This window comes from Saccostrea cucullata, unplaced genomic scaffold, assembly GCF_032062105.1.
Source record: "Saccostrea cucullata isolate Sc308-1 unplaced genomic scaffold, CSIRO_AGI_Scuc_v1 ctg1316, whole genome shotgun sequence".
Taxonomy (NCBI): domain Eukaryota; kingdom Metazoa; phylum Mollusca; class Bivalvia; order Ostreida; family Ostreidae; genus Saccostrea; species Saccostrea cuccullata.
Window position 1 is genome coordinate 302,756 of NW_026928263.1, and position 22,880 is coordinate 325,635.

General features: G+C 32.6%; 1 protein-coding gene across 1 annotated transcript; it reads right to left on the reverse strand.

The window, feature by feature from the left end:
• Nucleotides 1-1,645: 1,645 nt before the first annotated feature.
• LOC134276975 (uncharacterized) lies at nucleotides 1,646-3,343 on the reverse strand. The gene has a single exon (XM_062759258.1). It carries the CDS (start codon nucleotides 3,341-3,343, stop codon nucleotides 1,646-1,648), a length of 1,698 nt encoding a protein of 565 aa, XP_062615242.1.
• Between the last annotated feature and the right edge of the window lie 19,537 nt (nucleotides 3,344-22,880).

A 22,880-nucleotide genomic window follows, 5' to 3' on the forward strand; every position in this document is an offset into this window, starting at 1 on the left:
AATCGAACAACCAAGCTCTATGATAAACGTGATGACTTTAACTTGTCTATTGTCAACTACCCTTACTTAATGCAGCAATGTACCTTCATCACCTGCATATAGAGTTTATAAATCTCAGTTGATTCGATACGCAAGAGCTTGCTCTAAGTGTGGACAATTTTTAGAACGAGGTGAATTATTCATAAACAAGTTGATGAAACAAGAATATCAGTAGTCTGGTTTAAAGTCATCATTTCGTACGTTTTATGATCGATACAATGACCTTGTCAGCAAATACAAATGATCATTACTCAATGCTGACTGACCTTTTTCATACTAAATGTTAGTCCATTATTTATACACTGCATTGATGACAGATTTTTCCGTGATTTCCCGATCTTGACAAGGACCTCACGGCGGGAATGACCGGTCGGCAGGGGATGCTCACTCCTCCATGGCACCTGATCCCAGCTCTGATGTTTTGGAGGTCTATGTTTGCCCCGCTCATTTTTTGTAATTTTTTTAATGGACTTTTGACCTCGAAAACTGTTCGTCATCTCCATATGTTTTATTCCTGACTATCTTCTGGCAGATAGTTCGCAATACCCACAAGGGATCCTAGCAACCGCTAAACGATTAATCGCCACTTAATAGAAGTATCATGTTTTGTTAATGGTTTTAATGAATATAGAAGAAGAAGGTATGGTTTCCATACAGATTTTGCCCTGTGATTTTCTCAAAAATGAAACAGGTGTAAAAGTTGAAAAACTCATGCCTTTTGAATAATTGAAATTTAATGCAGAAAAATCATACAAGTCATTTTTCTCACATGTGTTTTTAAATGCTAATTATGACGTCATAAACATGTGCATTTTCCCGTATTTTCTTAAAAAGTTGCAGAAGACACCAATTTTCAACGGAATTTTCTTTCAGATGACATTGTCCACAGGCATCGCCCACAAAGATCTTGAGATATGTGATTTGTTATTGAATTTTGCACAAAATATCAAAAATAAACGTGGGCGACGGCTGTGGACACTGTTTTCTAAAGGAAAATCACACTTGAAATGTGCCATTTTGAGGCTTTTTCTGTTGAAAATAGAAATTAAAATGCTTCACGTTAATGACGTCATATTTGCAGAATGGTAAATCTTCATGCCATATTCTTTCCTGATTTATCAGAGTCATTTATCTAACTGATATTTAAGGCAGTTTCAAAACTTTTTTATGTCATTACATTTTTAGGGCGCAACAAAGCTAAAACCATACCTTCTTCTTTGTAAAATAATTAGCAAAGTAAGTCATCTTAAAATTATTGATAAGAAAGAATACATTCATTCTGACGTAATTTTTATACTGATAAGACTACGTTGCATTTGTCTTACCGGTATTAAATTACTCGTATAAAGCTACACGTACGCAAACATACTTACAAACTTTATCCAATCACTTACACACACACCCTCTCACACACCCTCACACACAATTATAGAGATGAAATTTTGCCACCAAAATGGCCTATGAATATTTAAGTGCCAAATCTAGCAAAATAAATTTTTAAAGAAATTTATTAGTAAGAGAGATATTTGTTATAAACTTCACGACCGGATTTGAATAAATGTTACAAAGCGCTGCCTTTGAATATTTCCGCCTGACATGTTAAATTCTATAATTCTTGTAGGTATTTGCATTCATAAATGCTGGGATTTTTAGATCTGCGATCACCAACTGCAAGAAACATATCATCTCCATCTGTACACATTGCCAAAGGATACGATTTACGAAATGATAATTCAAAATAACCGAGAAATTGCCCATCTTGGTCTATGATGTGGATACAACTATTTTTCCAATCAAGGGTAAGGATGTAACCTTGACTGTCTGTGCTGATTCCCTTTGGCTTGCATGGACTATTCCACAAAGCATTCCCGGTGTACCTAAATCTCAGTTTCCCGGCCTGATCAACCACCACTACTGCCCCAGCTTCAAAGTCAGCCACACATATATCAAAGTTTCTGTTCTCACTTATGCATTTGCATATTCCAGACGAATATAAAGGTTTATTTTCATTATCAAATTGGACGGTTTGTTTCACATACATGTTTGAGTAAGGATATTTGACAACCTTTACTTGTTTTTCCTCATAACATTCCATGATAACCAGGAGGTCACCAGAAGAGTTTATATACATATCACAGTATCTCCAATTCTCAAGACATATATTTTCCATTGATTCGTTCATTTTATTAACAGAAATATTTTTATTATCATAATTATAAACAATATAAGCCAGTTTTCCATTATTTGTTACTGATATATCCGTAACTCTATTTGGTGTCTCGGTTGTGATAGACTTGACAAGCGAAACCTGATCGAATTCAAGAATTTGCATTTTATCTCGACTGCTTATCAATATTTTTTTACTTCTATCTTGGCTAATCCCTTCATCACTTTTATCAATTATTTGTATTTTGGAGGCTCTGAAGTCTGGTTTTTCAGTTAGGTGTTTAAGTATAGGTAAGCTATATTCTGTTTTCATGCTGTAGCCTTGTTTTTCTTTTCTGAAGGTGAGACTAGTTAAATTACCAAACATATCTAGAAATTTACTCGGAGTAATTTGTAATGGAGTGAAAACTGGAATATCTCCAACAGGCTTTTGAGGGAGCTGTCTGTATTCTTCATTTAATGATGTATAATTCAAACAGAGTGAAATATCATTGGACTCCATTAAATTTTTACATTGTTGTACGCTATCTTGAATTGTTCCCAATCTTTTGTTGACATCATCTTGGTGTTCTTTTAGAAGATTGATGTGTTTGGTTTTCATCTCCTGTACTGAAGAGCTGAGTTTATTTACACATTTGTCTACCTCTTTGTGCCAGTCTTGTCCGTGTTTTGTAATATCTTTTTTGATATTATCGTAAATGAGTTCTATCTGCTTCAGTCGCAATTGTACACTTGATTTAATGAATTGATATGTAGGAATGATAGTTTCTTTGAGTTCTTCAAAATCTTTATTAATGGCATCCTTTCTAAACCTAAGTATATCAGATATTATAGAGAGATTGTGATTCCTGTGTATGTCGGTAGAAATGACACACTTAAGGCAAAGTGGAATGTTACAGTCTTTGCAGAAACATTCACAAAGGCTGTCGGAATGACTGGCACACTGCGGGAAGATGGGAGTAGATTTCTTGTCCTTGTAGTCGACAATTTTGTGAGTTTTTGAGAGATCTTTTGAAAAATGTTCTCCTACACAGAGTTTGCACAGATTAACAAGACACGCATCACAGTGCATTTGTACTTCATTGTTCTTGCAAATGTCACATCGCATCATGTCTTGGGCAGTGGTTGAGGTCGCCATGAATTTGAAGCTTTGTAAAGACGGATCACACTTATTTGCTAAACAATAAAGATCATACTTAATACCAGTATTTCCAAGTCAACTGTTTTTGTAAAATGTTAAAAATAATAGCAAACAGAATTTTGGAGAACATTGTGTACATATTGTGGAGGATCGTAATTTAGAAATTCAATTTCAGAACCAACAGTCTTGTAAGCTAATGCAAAATACTGCAAAACATTGCACTTATACCTGATTATGTGTAAACAAAGAAGATATGTTTTTAATGATTGCGATTTTTTTCAATGGCTTAATGAACGAATGTAGTAAAAGATAAAAACATGATCATATAAAATATTTTTTTTTAACTTTTTATTTTCAAAAATATTTTTCTAGCTATTAGCATTCTTATTCAAAAATAGGATTTTAAAACGTCAAACAAATTGAATAGTAAGTTAATGGTCCCAAGGAGTTAAATTTGATTAAATTACATTTAAAAATGTTGAATTCGACTCCCAAAAGTCTTTCAAAATTCTAGAGAAGGAATTCTATAGAGAATGAAAGAAACTTACCTGCCTCAGTACGTTCACCCCATACGCCCCTTTTTTGCGATCTGATTTATGACTGTCACATGAAATACATATTACTTACTGATAAAAACTTGTCTCTTCTGTATCTTGTTTACCTAGATAGAGATGTGAACTGTATATATAATATATAGTATCTATTATGTCTGTCACTGCCAGTTTACTTAAAGATTAAAATTCGTAAATATGTTTCACTCGCTGACCTAAGTGCATCTATGGCAACCGGAAATGTACAAAAAAATTTGTTGTTAAAAATATTTACCTTAATTTTCTTTTAATTGTCATTAACTCTTTTCTTCTTACATAATATGGATTACAACTGCTCATACAAGTCATTTTTATTGTAAGTACTGGAGTTATTGAAGTTGATATTGACTTCAAAATTAGATGTAATATGTTGTCTTGTCCACTGACATCTGATTCCATTTCTGGTATATATGTATCTGTGAAGGATAATTGAAGCTTAGTGGAAGGGCATTGACTTTCTTTTGGAAAAAAGTCAACGTTTAGGACATACGTAGCTGAATATTGTATGAAAGGTGATATATTGTTGTTGATTCTTTATATGTCAAACTGAAGGCCATAGCAAGATAGAAACGTTTTTTCTATTTTGTTCTAGAGTTTTATTGAACAAACCATGCTTCATAATATTGTAAATCATGTACGCTAGTAGAGGGTCACACAAATATCCTATGAAAATTCCAACAGATTGTTAAAAGACCTGGTCTCCAAAGATACCATTTATATTATTTTTACTTAAACTCAGTTGTCTTCAAATGTAAACTTTAGAGTACTTAGTATTTTTGTGTTAAGGATCAAAATGTTTATTTTTATAACTAATTAGGTTAACAGAACCTCAATAACAAGAAATGTATTTTTCTGATCCATTATTTGGTTTAGTTTAAGAAGTATTTTTTTCATAATATACAAAGAGTACAATATGAATATTATTTGGAAGAAAAAGTCATTTATAATTATGTCCAAAAACTAATTTTATTTTATTTTTCGTACGTAAGGCGTGGTTGTAAAAAGATTAAAGTAGTAAGATTTAATGGTATTGACTTTTCAAAAAAAAAATCGTAGTCTCAAATTAAGAAGATGGGCGCATTTGGCGGGTGATCTGCAGGAATCATTTGTACGAAACATTTATGGTTTAAATGTCCATGATTTGGTTGGCTGAACATACCTGGTCAGATTTTACAAACACGTCCATGGTTTTTTTTTTCATTTAGTTTGAAAGACATTGTGAAATTGTAACATTTATGTCCATTTTTTTCTAGGGGGTACTATAACATAGTAATATTTCACAAAAAATAAAACCTAAAATATATTTAGTGCATAGATGCATGATACGTGTACATGTACATTATAAAATAGTAAATTAGAATTGATTTCGCTTGAGAACCAATCTGAACAAAAATTTATCTAATTCAAAATTTTAATACATCAGTACATAAAACGAAACTGACAAAATAAATGGTTGCTTGCCTGAATAAAAAAAAATTAACGCCCCATGCCAGGCTCGAACCAAAAACTTTTCGCTTCGAGTGCACTGAACAGGTAGCCTAACTTTCTGAGCTATCACCACTACACATTTATAAGAGTCTTTAAAAGGACAAAGACGCACGACATTGACACAATTGGATTTTCTGGGAAAAAGTTCATTTTTCATGGTCTCTGGGTCTTCTCTCCATTTTTCAAAAAAGTGTAATCGTTTCTTTGAATTAAAATACACTCAAATAGCGTTTCAAAATCATGGAGAGAAGACCCAGACATAGAAAATTTTTAGAAAAATGTGTTTCAAAATGTACAATTTTGTACCAAATGTCTGATATGGCCAATTTTCAAGTTATTTTTTAGCGAATAAAAGCTCAATTTTGGGAAAATATTTTCCGTTCCTGTTGCACAGGAACCCGATAAATTAAAAAAATGTTAAAATTTCATGTGGCATGTCAATAAAATTTTCACTTTTCAATTACGCCCAGGTTCCTGCCGAATGCCAATCAAAAGCGCCCTCGTTCTTTTAAAAGTTCTTTTTTGAAGTATCCACATCTAAACACCGTCCTTTCCTCACAGTTGTTAACATTTTTAGGAGAAACTGCGACGGACTTTTGCACAAAGTGCATTATTTTTATTTAATTTGCCGTTTTCTTAAATTTGTAGTGTGTCGACTTCTTAATTTTGAAAATGAGTTTTTTTTTTTTAATTTCGTATAGAAGTGATAAGAGAATAACGTATTTATATTTTTAATATACAAAATTCAGTATCTGTCAACAGCCATAATTATACACCCGAGACATACCGGCAATACCAATCGTCTGAATTATATCTTGAAACAAACTCGGCGGACTCATCACTTAATCATTACATCGACCTAAAGCGAAGGTCTATATTATTATTACATATAATCACTGTTTGGCCATGAAAGAATTGTCAAGATAAAAACTAAGTACGGATGAAAATCTCTAAATTTAATCTATATTCATTGCCATCGTCTTAACTAAACCTTAAATTAACCAATGATTCAATGACCTCCTGGATCAACTTCTGTAGAGTAAAGTAAAAAAAAATATCTTTGCACATCTGGGCAACGTGTACAGCATATTTGCGTCCTTTTTGAAGAATCCTAGAATTATATCCCTTATTTGATAAATAAAATTACAATATTAATTGTTATAAACAATTACTGTGGTTTCATCAATTTTCGTTCAGCACCAATTTTCGAGGATTTCATGGTTGAGCAGATCCACGAAAGTCAACGATCATCGAATAAAGATATGTTATTCAATTTTAAGAATCTTCGACAAGGTCTCATTTACAAAATCCACGAAAATTGATGTCAACTAAAATTGATGAAACCACAGTATTCACAACATTGGTCCTTGGTATATATTCTAGAAAAGAATTGAACCGTTAAAAGAAATAAAATTTGACTTATGTTAAGATTGCTTTAATAACTTATACATGTATTTTCTCACAAAAAGATTTTAAATAAGAATTTTCAAGTTTAAGAGGCGATATATGAAGAAACATTTCTTTACTGGTGCAAATATAGACCTATTGTCGCTCAGTTTAGAGTTTAAGATATCTTTGTGTCGTGTCGTATTCGAACACGTGAATAGAACAATTAATTATCACATACTGTATAGGGGGAAATTAAATCGCGATGTTAATATTCACTACATTCATGGTGTTAATAAATCCGTGAATTCAAGAAACAATGAATAAATAATCGATAAACTCCATGTTTTATTTGGAAATTTGAGACTAGACTAGCTACGATAGGTTGTTTTACATGTACATGCAGTACACGGTCGTTTGAGTAATTACGAGTAGTACTCGTCACTCAATTATTTTAATTATCAAGCTTAACCTTAATTCAAATAGGCAGATAATAACTTCAAAAGCTGTTTAATAGTCAACGCTACATCAATCAAAATACTTGGGCCCGGGGTTTGATTACCCGTGCGTAACTAATTTTACCATGCGTATTTGATACCTGCATTATCATTTAATTAGTTTTTATCAACATTTTGGTTTTAAAAATCATTCAAATAAATATCGAACTTATTGAAGATGTGGAAGGATATCATTTCGGCGAATTTTATTAACACATTTATTTCCGTCCAGTAGTTTTTCGCCGCGTTGTATTGAAGATCTTGGGTGCACATGCACTCATCGTAATAGTCATTTGACGTTTAGGGTGAAGGACTTTTAATAAATTCACTTCTTTTAATCAATTATCAATTAATTCTATCAATTTTATCTTAACCTACCCTGTTGTTCGTGAAATAGAAACAACGCTGATGAATGTCGTTTAAATGTAGCTATGGTATAGATTAAACAAATAAAGACAAGGGATGTAACTTTTATTATATGCCAATACCGCGAATTCAAGAAACCGCGATCATGTCAGATGAGAAGAAAACGTGAAAATTACAACCCGTGAAATTAAACCCCTATACATTAATCGATGCATGGAGTGATTTATCAAATATTCAAATTTTGATCCCTGTCTTAATAACTTTAGAGATGACCGGTGTAAGAACTAAGAAATACCGTATAATTGGGAAAGAATAAGATAGGACAAGTAATGTCGCATGGCCCCCAAATTTCTCAGAAAATAGATTACTTGTATATAAAAAGACACCCCAGTCTTTTGAAAGATGGAAACACCTACTTTTTATAAAACATATTAGATTTCTTCTCATTCGTCCATAAAATGAATTTTAGAGGACTTTGTTTCTGCACGATCACGAAAAATAGTAAGAATAGTAAAAATAGTAAGAATATGCAGTATTTTCAACATTCTTACGCTCTAAAAACTATGAGCGACTAAGAGTACCACTAAGATATTTTGTTATTTGAAAGCAATACATAAGAACTTCCTTTGTATAAAAAATCTTCATGGTACTCTTAGTCGCTCATGTTTAAATATTAATAAATCAAGAAAAAAATCGTGTAAACTTTATAAAACTCGATTGATAATGATCAACCCGCCTTTTTCCGGATTAACAATGTGACGGGTATGTTATGTTATACAAGCTGCTCCTTGTCAAACGGTAGTTATTTGTAATTTTTTCGCAAGAAACATAATTTACACAAGTTTTTAAACCATCAATCGTCTCGGATAAGGAAAAAGTTGTTTAGAATTAATAAACTCACCGGTGATATTTCAAGTCAAAATAGCTCAGTCGTGCGACATGCCATAAAAATTTCGACTGGATTTCCACTTTCCTGATAGAATCAGTCATGTTTTGATGAAAAATTAAATGAATATTTTCCTGCATGCAATGATACTAAACGAAATTATCCACGATACTATTTCCACTTGAGGTATTTCACGAAATTACGATGAGTACGAAGCGTCTGCTGTACGACGCCATTTTTGTTTTGAGTGGGAGCGGATCAAATCCACCACACGCACCTGCTTTGAATAAATCTGCAATAGGTTATTTTTATCGATTTGTTTCTGCTCATATCGCTTCAAAATTATAAGGACAACTTTTTAAACTTAACATAACAAGGTGGATTTGTATTTTTCATTTTATTACTATTAAAAAAAATATTTATTAATGGGAATATGAGATTAAAAAAACAAAAAACAAACAACAATACAAGTTCTGGATGACGAGAGTACAAAGACATCCTAGATTCATCCTTGCAGAAACAATGTACCTGTTCTCACTTAACAACTTGCTCTAATCGTTTTTTTTTTCTCTAAAAGATCACACAAAATAAATATTATGAAAAATGAGGTTCTATTGAGGATGGCCAGGGATGCAAGCTATACTTTCCTTCCAAGATAAATTTTTGCAACTCAAAGTCATTTTATAACTATAGAATTGGAAACTGAAACCCCGGGGCTGAAGGGTCTAAAGCCTCTTGTAAAACCTTGAATCATAATTTGACAGTGAAAAAAAGGTGAATCTGTCGTACGTTACAAATATTTCAAAAACTTGTAGATTGACAGGCCCCAATCATTTTTCCTCATAAAATACCAATTTCGTAATGTATCTCAATAATCAGTCGTCTTATAGTTAGGAAATATTATAAAATGATCATTGATTTAAATTCTTACTGAAAATCAATGATTCTGATTCACCGATATGACTTTCTGTATCCTTTTTTTTTTTTCATTCGAACATGTAAATATCTATTTATAGTACAATGGAAAACCCATTTTTGTTTTGGTATTGTCATTGTGTAACATGAGGATACAATATACACGTGTACTTTGAGTGAAATAGAATCATCACTCTAAAATCTTTTTGATCAAACTGTGGTAGATCTAGTTTTTTTCTAGTTAAATAATGAACTAATAAAGAGAGGATGTCACTATATAATGTTTAAAGTATCCTACAGGAAATGAAATCAGACAATGAGATTCAAGTTAAAGTTTAAAAATTATTTTTTGTAAACTCTTGACGAAATTATTACAATGCTGATCTAGGGTTACAAAAGCTGAAGGACTGTAGCTCTCTGCTTGGGTAAATTCGGACAGATAAATTGCCCCCCCCCCCCCCTCCCCTTTAATTTTCATACCGGTGTATGAAAATGCAAATATTTGCCGCATACATACACGTACACTGTACAATGTAAGATTCTTTTAAAAAGTATATACGAGTATGTTTATAAGTTTTTCAACTGTTAAGAGAAATGTAATGAAGTAAACGGGAAGAAATTTGTTGCAATATTTCACGTATAGATTAAGCTACATGTATAGGGGAGTCTGCGACAGAAAATGCATTGCGTATTTTACAGGGAGTCTGCGACATAAAATGCATTGTGTATTTTACAGTTTGTTATTTTTTTGTTATTTTTTTAATTGTTACCAGGTAGATCCGATATCAGCTTATTTGTATGAAAATGTTAATTTAAACTATGTTTATTCAGTAAACTGAATAGATTGGGCAACAGGCTTAAGCCTATACACTGTAAATACCCTCTCTATATAACAGGTCAAGAATACAATACAATGAACAGAGTATATATTTACAATGCATATTTAGATACGAGTGCTCACATACGCATTCACACACACACTCACACACGCGACCACACTCTGACACACACAGATCCAGATCAAAATAAGCATAATAAATATAAACATGTATAAAGTGACAAGAATGCATATTAAAAACATAGGTAATCAGAGATTACAGAGCTCACCTCAACGAATGTTGTCTTTAAGCAAGGCAAAGTTACACAATTAACCAACAAAAAGTGTACATTCCAAAAATGAAAATATTTAAGCAATTTTGATCTGATACTTTGAAATAGACCTACATAAAAAATTTAATCTAGTTCTTCTTCATGAAAATGTAGTCAAAATCAAGCATCTGAAGCATATTTGAGAGTTTTCATCTCTTGATGCAACATTTGTGCAAGTTTGGTTTATACAATTTTATATAAGCCTTATAGGTTTTTGGAAATAGTCCTGCAACCATAACATTTACCTGGTCTATTATCTGAAAAATGTATGTCGAATTCAGCATCCGAAGCAAGTCCATTAGTGTGCATATGAAAATGTTCTCTTACACAATTGTGTATAAATAATATTTTTTACTCTATATAGAGACCTTGTCTCATGTCCTTTCTATCTAAATGAGCCAAATGCTTTCCTGATTACAATTTTCTCAAGTACCAATTGACATATTTAACCAAAATTGTCGCAAATTAGCCTTGAAAAAAGGAGATTTAAAATTGTCCAATAAAATTTGTAATAAAAAAATTATAAAAATATGTTAAAAATTATTCTCCAATAGCAATTACTTTTGATTCAATTTTAATTCATGTGTTCCGATGAAAGCTAGAAATTGAGGTTGCATTAAATTGTGTTGAGGAGGTTAATGTGAATCTATCAACCCCCATCCTCTTCCTAGCTCTTTGCAAGTACTAGTATATTGTCATTTACTTGGCACTAACGGCCATTAAGCAGTGAGGGATTTTATCGGCCAGCACCTAAAAAGCCTCGGTTTATAAAGTTTCTACCTTCAACAGTGAGATGCGAGCCTGCGATATACATTAATTGTAAGGATCAAATCCTTACCTTGCGAATCTAGACAGTCTCCAAGACCATAAACTGAGAACAGACTTAAGTCAAAATTTTGATTTTTAATTTTATGAGTTCTGCTCGACGTATTTGCTTAAAAACTTCTCTAAAAATTATCTATAACACTAGCTTAAATTTAAATACGAATATTTACATTTCCAATAATTTTCCCCTATGATTCTTAACAAAATAAAATGCAGTATATTTTCTAATGAACAGCATTAGGTATGTACCACGAATAAGCATGAATATCTCCATTATTACGTCATAATACTACTCTTGGTGTCAAAAAGTCAAAAAATATCATGCACACTGCTTTGTTTTAAAAATGACAGTTGAACAGCGTAAATTTATGGCAAGACATCAGAAAAATAATGTTAATGTAAGAAATGAATTTAAATTTTTGAAGATTCATGAGGTGTATGAACTACAACGCGTTAACGCGCTTCATGGAATATGCCGACGTGAAGCGTCGTATTTCATAACCTCGTGAATCTTTAAAAATTGAATTCATGTCTTAAGTATTTGGAGTAAATTTTGTCTCATTATTGAAATTATTTCAAAAGTTAAACTGGTTTTTAATTTTTGCTTAAGTCTGTTCTCAGATTATGGTCTTGGATACTGACTCTCTAACCACACCGCCTCACGGGCGGCCTTTGTCATGGTTGGTTTCATTCAAACTAATATAAATATTTTCATATTCATCAACAAAAGTCGAATTTAATTATTTTTACATATGTTTTCTTGACTTTTAATCATGAATAATGTTCGTTATCTCCATATGTTTCAGGAATCTTTTTTTTTAAAATGTGACACAAACATCTAGCACTTGAATTTGTTCGCATCAATTTAACATGTAATCATGCTGCTAAATTGTCGATAGACTGATAAGTGAAAACAAAGATAGAATAAAAATATTGGTGCCAATTTTAACAAAAGTCGGTTATTTAGCCTTAAAATCTTTTCATTAATACCTTTAACACATAACTTTTAATATTTTTGTATACTAATTATATACTGTACAAAAGTCATTATGTAGATGTATGTACAGCCTTACATCCGAGACATGAAAACATTCGTATGAATTATCTTCGGGGAGGTTGATGCATAAATTAATTATTTATTCAAAATAATCACTGTTTAGCTATCATTGAAGAACCGTCAAGTTAAGAACTCTGGCTCTACGGATGACAATTTATGCATTTGTTCTACATTTATAACGATACACTTCAAATTTACCAATAATTCGATTATCTCCTGGATCGACATATGTAAAAAGTCATAATAAAGGTAATAAAACAATGCATAAAGTAATGCATGATATTAAGAAGCTTTGCTTGTACCGGGGCCTCTAAACTTATTGTCGCTCACGTTAGAGTAAATATCTTTGCAACGTGTTGTTTTGAACACGCAAACTTTGAGATCTAATCAGCACACGAATGGAGACATGGTTTTGTGTATATTTTATTCTTGAATTTTGATGTTTGGTTTCTTGTCTGAAGATTCAATAATTGTGTAACTTTTTTTACATAACATAATAAACAATTTCAATCGGAAAGAGCAGGAAAATATTTTGAATTAAATATGCTTTTCAAATGCATAGTTTTTCGATTAAATTTCATGTTCTTTCAGTGATCAGTTTTAATACTCATCAAGGAGCAGTTCGAACACTCGTTAAGAGATCAGAGTACCAAATACATGTAATAATAAAACAAGTTTGGCTTTCCAGAAAGCCTGAAATGTCATCTCTTTGGGCTTCATTTATGTCAAAGAATAAACAGTTAATTGAATGTAACTTTTTTCAGCACTGTCGAGTTTAAATAAATGGAGAGGTACCCTCTCTGATGACACGTGTTTGTAATTCTAAATTTATGTGAAAAAATGTTTTAATTTATTATTACAAATATTTTTTTTTGTTTAATATATTTAGAAATTGTTATTGTACAACTAAGCAGTATTCGAAAAATTTGTAAGCATTTTTTTTTTTACAAGAAGTTGGACAAAAACCTTAGCGTTCCTTTTGACCTTACATATATATATATCTACACGTATTTCACAGCTTCTTAATCTGACAGCAGACAAAAGCGCTAACTTTATAATTCAGACCCTTTCCTTTCCAAAGATTTTTTTAATCTTCTCATTCCTTTAAGTGACATGCCCATCGAACACCCATGGGATACAAAGGAGAAAATGAACTAAACTTACATAAAAAAGTTTACTGTTCAGAATTTTAACTTTTAACAGCACTGGCTAATTTGAGGGGGGAAGGGGGCAGTACTGAGTTTTACTAAAGGTCGCAAATTTTGCCGTTATGTTCCTGACTTATTTTCTACTTTCATTACTTTCGCCCTTTTTGTGTCCAAAATATACATAAGATTTCATAATTCATTTTTTGTGTGAGGCTGTAGGCCCCTACCCTGAATCCCCTTTTCAAGATTCCTGTATCCGCCACTGTTAACGCTTTATAAAATATAAGCACATGCACAAGGCCCTGTCGAAATATAGCATAGGATAGAGAAAACTGCCATCAACGTAATTAACTTGAAAGCACATACAATATAAAATCTACATTTACACACTTTTATATTGAACTTAAAGATTGTTTATTTAGATATTATATACAAGAGTGGAATTCTCAACTTAAATCACACTCTGATAAAAAGCTGAGATGCTATAGCACTTTTAAACAAAATTTTGGTCAAGAAAAGTATCTTAATTTAATTAAGAATTTTGAGCAGAGGAGAAGTTTTACTCGTTTTCGCATATCAGCTCACAGATTTAATATTGAAAGGGGTCGATATATAGGCATTCCTAGAGAAGAAAGACACTGCAATAGATGCAATAACAAAACAGTTGATGATGAGAAACATTTTCTCTTTTCATGTAATCACATTAAGGATGAAAGAAAAGTTTTGTATGAATTAATAAACAATTCCTGTAAGAATTTCCACAACTTGGACAGTGAAAATAAGTTAAATTGGCTCATGACTAATGAGGATGTGCAAATACTGATTCAAGTCAGTAAAATGATTATGAGAGCTGAAGTATGAAAAGTATTAGTAAACCTGTTTTTTTTTTTTTTTTTTTTGAAATTTAATGTGTCCCCTCATTCCCTTCTTAAATGTACAGAATCAGTCAGAATGGGTGTCTTGAATACTTAGAGTACGGGTTTGCCAGTATAATCGGCTGTGCAGAGGCATCGTCCCCTGGTACCCTCTGTATCCAAGTTACCTTTTCTTTACATTAATTGTATGCTACCTTCAAGATCACAGATTTACATTATACAGGATAGTACCATTTGTTTATATATAAACATATATTTGTGTGTAAATTATTATTTTTGTATGCATGGATATGTGTAACAATAAGTGTATGTTTATAATATATACTATACATACATATATTTGTATATAAATTATTATTTTTGTATGCATGGATTTGTGTAACAGTAAGTGTGTGTTTGTGTATGTGGGTATGCATATGTCAAATATCTATTGAACTAACTCCAATAGTTTATTTTGCATTAAGTTTCTAATTATATGCTAAGTACTTATTAATTGAAATTACTATTTCTGTTAATACTTCAATGATTTCTTTCTTTCTTTTTTTTTTTTTTTTTTTTTTTTGAATGACCATCTTCAATACTTAGGGTACAGGTTTGCCAGACTGGCTGTGTAGAGGTATCATCCCCTGGTGCCCTTTGTATTCAAGATGCACTAGTTTTATATTAGAGTACTGCCAATACTACAAGATTTTTTTTAATTTACCTTATATCTATCATTTTTATTTAATTGTGTTTTCTTTTATCATTCTATGGTTTCTATGCTTTTGATCCAGTGTGGTGATTCACTTCTCAATGTCAAACTTAATCACAAGTCATGTTACATTATCCTTAATATAGAATTGTTAATCAATGTTATCATTTTGTAATAACTGTTCATGCCCCCTGTGGGCCCTTGATTGGTGAATAAACATAATATAGCTTATCCAAAGAAATAACGCCCACATGTTTTTAAATACAGGTAAGTAATAACATTTAACATAAAATTAAGCATTTATAAATTATCTGAAAAAAGAGTCCTAATTTGCCGACTCTGAACTTAGGCTGTTTTAGGAATACAATGTTGTGCCATTATAGTGATCGTCAAAATTCACGTGCAATGCGTTTATTTCTGTGTTTTGTTTTAGAAAACTTTATCTGCATACTAAAAATAAACAATTACTTTTGTAAATGTTAAAATAAATTTGATTTTGGTTTTTTTTTTGTGAATTCTTGGATCCACGCCTCGGCTGCAGAGGATATTTACACACGCGCTGACCTAGTTAGAAGATTCTATCTTGTTCTGACCATCATTTACGTAATAGCCAAGAAGACTACCGGGGTATATATGAGAACATACAGTGTATATTTTGAAAACTCCGCAATCCAGTCGATTGTGTGTGTCTAACTCTCTCTGATTTCTGTGCAGCTTGTTTTCTTTATCGATAGAAATAAAGTAGATCGCTCGTTGTTTACATCTCAATGCGCGGATCTAGAGGGGGGGGGGGGTCGGGGGGTCAGGACCCCCCCCTGGAATTAACACGGATAAAAAAAATATATACGAAAGCAAGAAAAAGGTCACCTTGGACCCCCCCCCCTGGAAAACGCTGACCCCCCCCCCCCCCCTGGTGAACATGAATATGTGTGAAATGGGTATGAAAAGTGAAAGATTTGAGGCAATAGAAGTCAAAGGGTTTTTCACGTTTGGGCGAGGTTTTTTTTTTGTTGCTCGTCAAGAAATTTCTGGAATTGGAATTTTTTTCGGACTGGGTGGACCCCCCCCCCCCCTGGAAAAAATTTCTGGATCCGCGCCTGATCTCTATATTTAGAAAATAGCATCAACTCGGTGCTCCTTGGGTGACCTCGCACTTTTTGTATGGAGAGCGGTGGATTCAGCCGAGGATTGCCGACTGTTAAATGGCAGCTTACACTGGGACTTCACATCCGGAAATCAAACTTAATGTGTGTCATCTCTCTCGAGAGATGACAATAAGCATCGTACTTCTTTTCTAAATTTTTCTTGGCTTTCAAATAGGCCAAAGCCGAAAGTAGATCACACACTTCTAAGCTAGTTCTTCTAAAAGAAAACCAGTTTACAGGCTACTTGGAACTCCTTGTGTAGATTCTCACTTGAGATATTGTAAAACATCGAGGATTCCCGAAAGATTAATGGAGGCTTACACTAGGACTTCACTTCCGGCATACAGTCTTAATGTGTGATCTCACGAGGGAAATGACAATCAATAAATGGTGTGATTACTATGACCTTTCTTCATTGTTATATCGAAATCTTTTTTTTGTCAAAGACTTTCTACTTTTAAAATAATCAAAAAATATCTTAGCTACTGAGCGTGTGTATATATGATTAAGCAGCTGGCACGAGCTTCCACCCCAGTCTCCTTACTTTCAATCGATGCTGCGTGCCTGTACCCAACACTGAAATAGTTTTACCAAAAATTTAAAAGAAATCTAGAAAACCAACACTTTTTTTTTTACATCAACAGTCTCTTTTAGGGTCATCATTTCGCAATTTATATGGTCAATACAATGAAGAAATATAAAATGTTCTCTAACAAAATTATCTAATAATAACAATCATTCCTCTAAAAAGGTAATATCGGTAATATCGATCGTCTCTTCCCTTTCTATATAATCTGACCTAAAGGCTCAAGTTAGATTTTCTGGTCTCAATTTGTTCGCTGTCTGTCTGTAAACTGTTTATACACATTTGACTTTTTCTTAAGAAGCAATTCACCATTTTCAATCAAACTTATATTGCAAAGTATCCTTGAAGTACATTATTTTTTTTTGTTTCAATTAAAAGGCCATATCTTCTTCAAAGAGGATATATTTAGAAATTATTGATAAAAATGAGATCTGATGAAGAGCCACCGAGTAAAAAAGTGGAAAATTATACCTCTGACGTTGAATACAGTTATATCTGTATATCACAACATGACCCTGGGGCCTGGGATAATTCTGGGGGCAAACTGAATCATCATTTCAACAAAATAGGAACAAATCTTATAAAATATTCTTCTTTATGACCTTTATGTCATGATTGGTCATATTTCTGTGGAAGCTGCCTCAGGTGGAAGGGATCACGATGGTCTATTAACTTAAAGGTTTTTCAATGAAATAAAAAAAAAATAGGGTTGTGAGTTAATGATACTCTAGCAGTTTCAAAGAGCAGTTCCAAGGACAAAATCTCTCTCAAAATCTGCAGATTCTGTGGGACAGCTCAAGGAAAGTTAAAAGAATGATCTGGGACTTCGCAAGAAAGAAAACCTAGCAGTTCCAGCAGTTCCTTGTACTGCCTTGATCATCCATGCTTGAAAATAATTTTCAATGACAAGAAGCCCCTTTTTGCGCATTTCGAATTTGCGGGTCACCTTTTGTAGTTTTTCTACTTTTCAATTTTGAGAATGAGTATTTTTTAAGAAGTGATAATAAATTGTTCCCACCCTCTAATTGTATAATAACAATCATACAAGAAATAAGATTTCTACATTTATTTTCTCTTCGATTATCAAAATGTATTGCGTAAATTAAATTCTTTTGAGATTGTGCCATGAAGTAATCCCTATCTTCTCCGTTTTATGATCGTTGGAACCTTTTTTAAACAGTCAAGATTTAGAATTTGAAATTGGGAAACCATAATGATTAATTGAAAATGACGCTTGGTGTCAATCAAATCATTCCATTTAATTGTTGTTCTTTTGCATATACTTTATACCTTTCTTATAAGGTGAAAAAATTAAGTAGCAGCTAGAAAATCTGGCACTTGAACTTCGTTCGTATCAATCCTGTTGCTAAATTGTCGATAGACTGATAAGTGAAAACAAAGATAGAATAAGAATATTGAAACCAACGTTGACAATTATAGTCGTTTTCTAGTCTTGAAATCTTTGCAAAATTAATGTAAAACGTATTCTAATATATTAAATATATATATAAATTATTCATTTTCTGTCTACAGTCATAATTATATACCCGGTACTCGAGACATAATTGCAATCATCTGAATTATCTTGGGCAAGGTGAGGCTAATACATAACGGAATAATTTAGAATAGTCACAGTTTGGCTAAAGATGAAATGTCAAGAGTTCTAGCTATAGGAATGACTTGTGTATTTATCCTGTCTTCATTAAGTTTAATTTTAAGTTCAAAGAGCTCTTCACCAATTATTCAATAATCTCCTAAATCAACATTTGTGTAAAGTAAAAAGAAATTTTTAAAGAAAAACATTTTTGCACATCTGGGTCACGTGTACAGCATCTTGTTTTTTTTTTTTTTTTTTTTTTTTTGAATCTTAGAAGTACATCCCTTAGTCGATAAAGAAAATTACAAAATTATATTTTGAAAACAATTATTTGCAATATAAGTTCTTTATTTTTATTCTAGAATAGAATTGATCTGTTTAAGAAATAAAGTAATAAAAATTGATTAATTTTAAGATTGCCTTAATCATTGATAAATAGATGTTGTCAAAAAAAAGATTTTAAAAGATAATGTTTGATTAAAGAGGCTATGTTTGAAGAAAAATTTTGTTACTCGTGATACTGGACTCGTTGTCCTCACTTTAGAGTTTTAGAAATCTGTGCAACCTGTCGTATTCGAACATGTGAATAGAACTATAAATCAGCGTACAATCGGTGGAGTGGTTTATTGCAGTTTTCTTCCCTGATACTTTATGTTTGGTTACCTGCCACAATAACTTTGAAATGATCGGTGAAAAAAATAGCATGGTAGAGTCTCAGTTAATTCATTAGAGTGTAAAAGCAAATAACTGAAGAATCAACAGTTGTTTAACTTTTTTTATATAACATAATTAACAATTTCAATCGAAAAGAGTCAGAAATATTTTTGTATTGAATATGTTTATCAAATGCAAGATTGTGTTTTATTTTAATTAATGTCCTTTCAGTGAGCAGTTTAATGCTTGTCAATGAGAAGTTCGAACACTCGTTAAAAGGTCTGACAATCAAATAATAAAATCAATAACTATTGTGAATACTGTGATATTTATTCATTGTTATCGAAATCGTTATTTATAAAATACATTATAGTTTTAGAAATTACCAAACAATATCTCAGTTACTCTGCTTGAATTTTGTATTCACTGTACTATCATAACTTAACAACTGCCCTGAGTTTTCAGACCTCCTTTATAACTCTCAAACGAGGCTACACATATACGTACATTGAAAAATGATATTTAATTAAAATATATATATTAAATAAAAGATTAATCTAGAAAACATACACCTTTTGACATCAACAATCTCGTTAAAAGTCACCATTTTGCAAGTTCAATGGTCGATACAAAAATGAAAATAATTTGAAGATGTGCAAATGCTTCCTATAAAAATTGTCTATGAAAATAATTATTCCTCAACAATAGAGATCTAATCTGAGCCATATGACTCAAGTTAGCTTTTCTGATCATTGTTTGTCTGTCATGTCTGTAAATTTTTCACATTATTGACTTCTCAAGAACCAATTGATCAAATACAACCAAAGTTGTTGCAAAGTATCATTGAAGAGGAAGATTCAAGGTTGTTCAAGTAAAAGGCCACATCTTCCTCCAAGAGGATGTAATTAGGCATTATTTAAAAATGCATGGGATCTTTTCAATATCTTCTGGAGTTATTACCAACGAACCAAAGAGTGGAAACTTGTGTGGAAGTATACGTAGGGCGTACTGTATACTTATTTTGTTTACATCATGACTCTGGGGTTATTCTGGGTCCAAAGTGAATCATCAATTTAAGAACATGGGAAAAATCTTATACAAATGTAAGATATTCTTCTCGATAACGGTAAAGCCATGAATGGTCATATTTGGAATCAGGCTCAGGTAGTGTAGATCCAAGCTTCTCAAACCATGATCACCTCATGTAGGGAAAGGCACATCGTCGGAACCCACGTGTTTTCTCTCCATTGCACTGCAGAGAAAACCTGTGGGTTCCGACGATGGGAAAGGCCACTATGGGCAATAAAAGTTTTTAAAAAGTATACAAAAGAAAAATCTTATATAAAATCTTATTTAAAGCAGAAAAGCCTTTATTGCATGATCATATCCACTGGAAGCACCCACAGATAGCACTAGTGTAGATTTAAGATTATTTAATCATTACCTATAGGGATAGGAGGAGTTGCAATGGTCCATTAAGCTTTTTCAAAGGAAAACATTCACGAATCTTCTCAACACCTGAAAAGCCAGGATTTTTCATATTCATATGGAAGCATCCTTAATTTAGGTTTGTTCAAAGGATGACCGAAGAGGAAGGGGTGAGTGCTGTGTGGTTAAAGAGGGATCACAATCATGATTAAATCTTTTTTTATGTTCCCCAAACGAAGTTGGGGAACATATTGTTTTTACTCTGTTTCTTATTATTATTATGTTCCCCAAACGAAGTTGGGGAACATATTGTTTTTACTCTGTTTCTTCTTCTTATTATTATTATTATTTTTCTTCTTCTTCTTCCTGGGTACTTTTTTGTCCGGGAATGATCTTGTAAACTGTGCGTCCGAGGTAGGTAAAACCTTTTTAGGGTAAGTAGACATGTTATGCAGATTTGCGGAATCAAGGTCATTTTGCGCGCACGTGCTTGCAAGAGCGCGCACGTGCAACACTTGAAATAACCAATATAATAGATATAGTCGGAACTTTTCTATTTTTTGATAAAATGCTTTGAAACTCATAATGTAAGGATACATTAGTAGTATAGACAAGATGGCATGGTCAAAATAGCAAGATCTCACGCGCATGCACGTGCGCTTCGCTCTGATTGGCTGAAACTAAAGTCTCAATATCTTTCTTGTTTCTTGTCATAATCTTTTGAAATTTTGAACATGGCCCTACATTATGAAGATCTACAGCATGATATATTAAAATTTTAATAAAAGCATGCGCATGCGCGCGTGCTGTAATCTGATTGGCTAAAACTTTAAATGGCTATATCTCGTTTGTTTTTTGACGAAATGCTTTGAAATTTAAAACATAGTCATGCATTACCATATCCTAACATATGATATAGAAAATATTCTTGAAATCACGCGCATGCCCGTGTGCTGCAATCTGATTGGCTGAAACTTCAAATGGCTATAACTCTCTTGTTTTTCAACCTAACAGGATGGGATTTAGAACTTCGATAAATATAAGGGACTCCTACAAGAAGGTGTAGTCATTATGCACGTGCTTGCACGTGCGTGCACGTGAAATGAGTAAAATAAAAAATACACTCGAATGAGTGCATTTTTAATACTTTTGGATTAAATGCTTTGATATTATTAAAATTTTAGATAGTGTAGACAAGATAGTATGGTCGTTACGCACATGAACACGCGTGCAATGCCTATTTTTATGTTCCCCAAACGAAGTTGGGGAACATATTGTTTTTACTCTGTTTCTTATTATTATTATTATTTTTCTTCTCGGGAAAATTTTGTCCGCGAATGATCTTGTAAAGTACACATCCGATTAAGGGGAAACCTTTTTAGGGTAAGTAGGCATGTTATGTAGATTTGCGGAACGAAGGTCATTTTGCGCGCACGTGCTTGCAAGAGCGCGCACGTGCAACACGTGAAATGAACAATATACTTGAAATTGCCGTAACTTTTACATTTTTTGATGCAATGCTTTGATATTTAGAATATATAAACATATTATGAATGTAGATAAGATGACATTGTCAACATGCCATTTTGTGTGCACGTGCTTGCAAGAGCGCGCACGAGCAACACTTGAAATTACCGATTTAATTAATATAGGCGTAAATTTTTTACCTTTTTGATGAAATGCTTTGAAACTCATAAAATAAGGATATAGTAGTAGCGTAGACAATATGACATGGTCAAAATAGCAAGATCTCACGCGCATGCACGTGCGCTTCGCTCTGATTGGCTGAAACTAAAGTCTCAATATCTTTCTTGTTTGTTGATGAAATCCTTTGAAATTTTGAACATTGCCATGCATTAGGATATCCTACAACATGATATATAACAATTTTCATAAAAACACGTGCATGCACGTGCGCTGCAATCTGATTGGCTGAAACTTTAAACAGCTATAACACCCTTAGTTTTCAACCAAACAGGATGAGATTTGGTATATAGATAGATATAATGGGCTTCTACAAGAAGGTATGATTACCATACACATCCATACACGTGCGTGAACGTAAGCTGCAATCTGATTGGCTGAAACTTTAATCAGCTATAACTCCCTTGGTTTTTAAAGAAACGGAGTGGGATCTAGAACATAGATAGATGTAATGGACTTCTACAAGAAGGTATGTCACCATGCTCATGTATGCACATGCGTGCACGTGAAATGAGTAAAATCAAGAATACAATTGATGAATTAAATG

Bases quoted from the DNA above. Each gene is read 5' to 3' on its own strand.
- LOC134276975 (XM_062759258.1), bottom strand. From the start codon at position 3,343: ATGGCGACCTCAACCACTGCCCAAGACATGATGCGATGTGACATTTGC.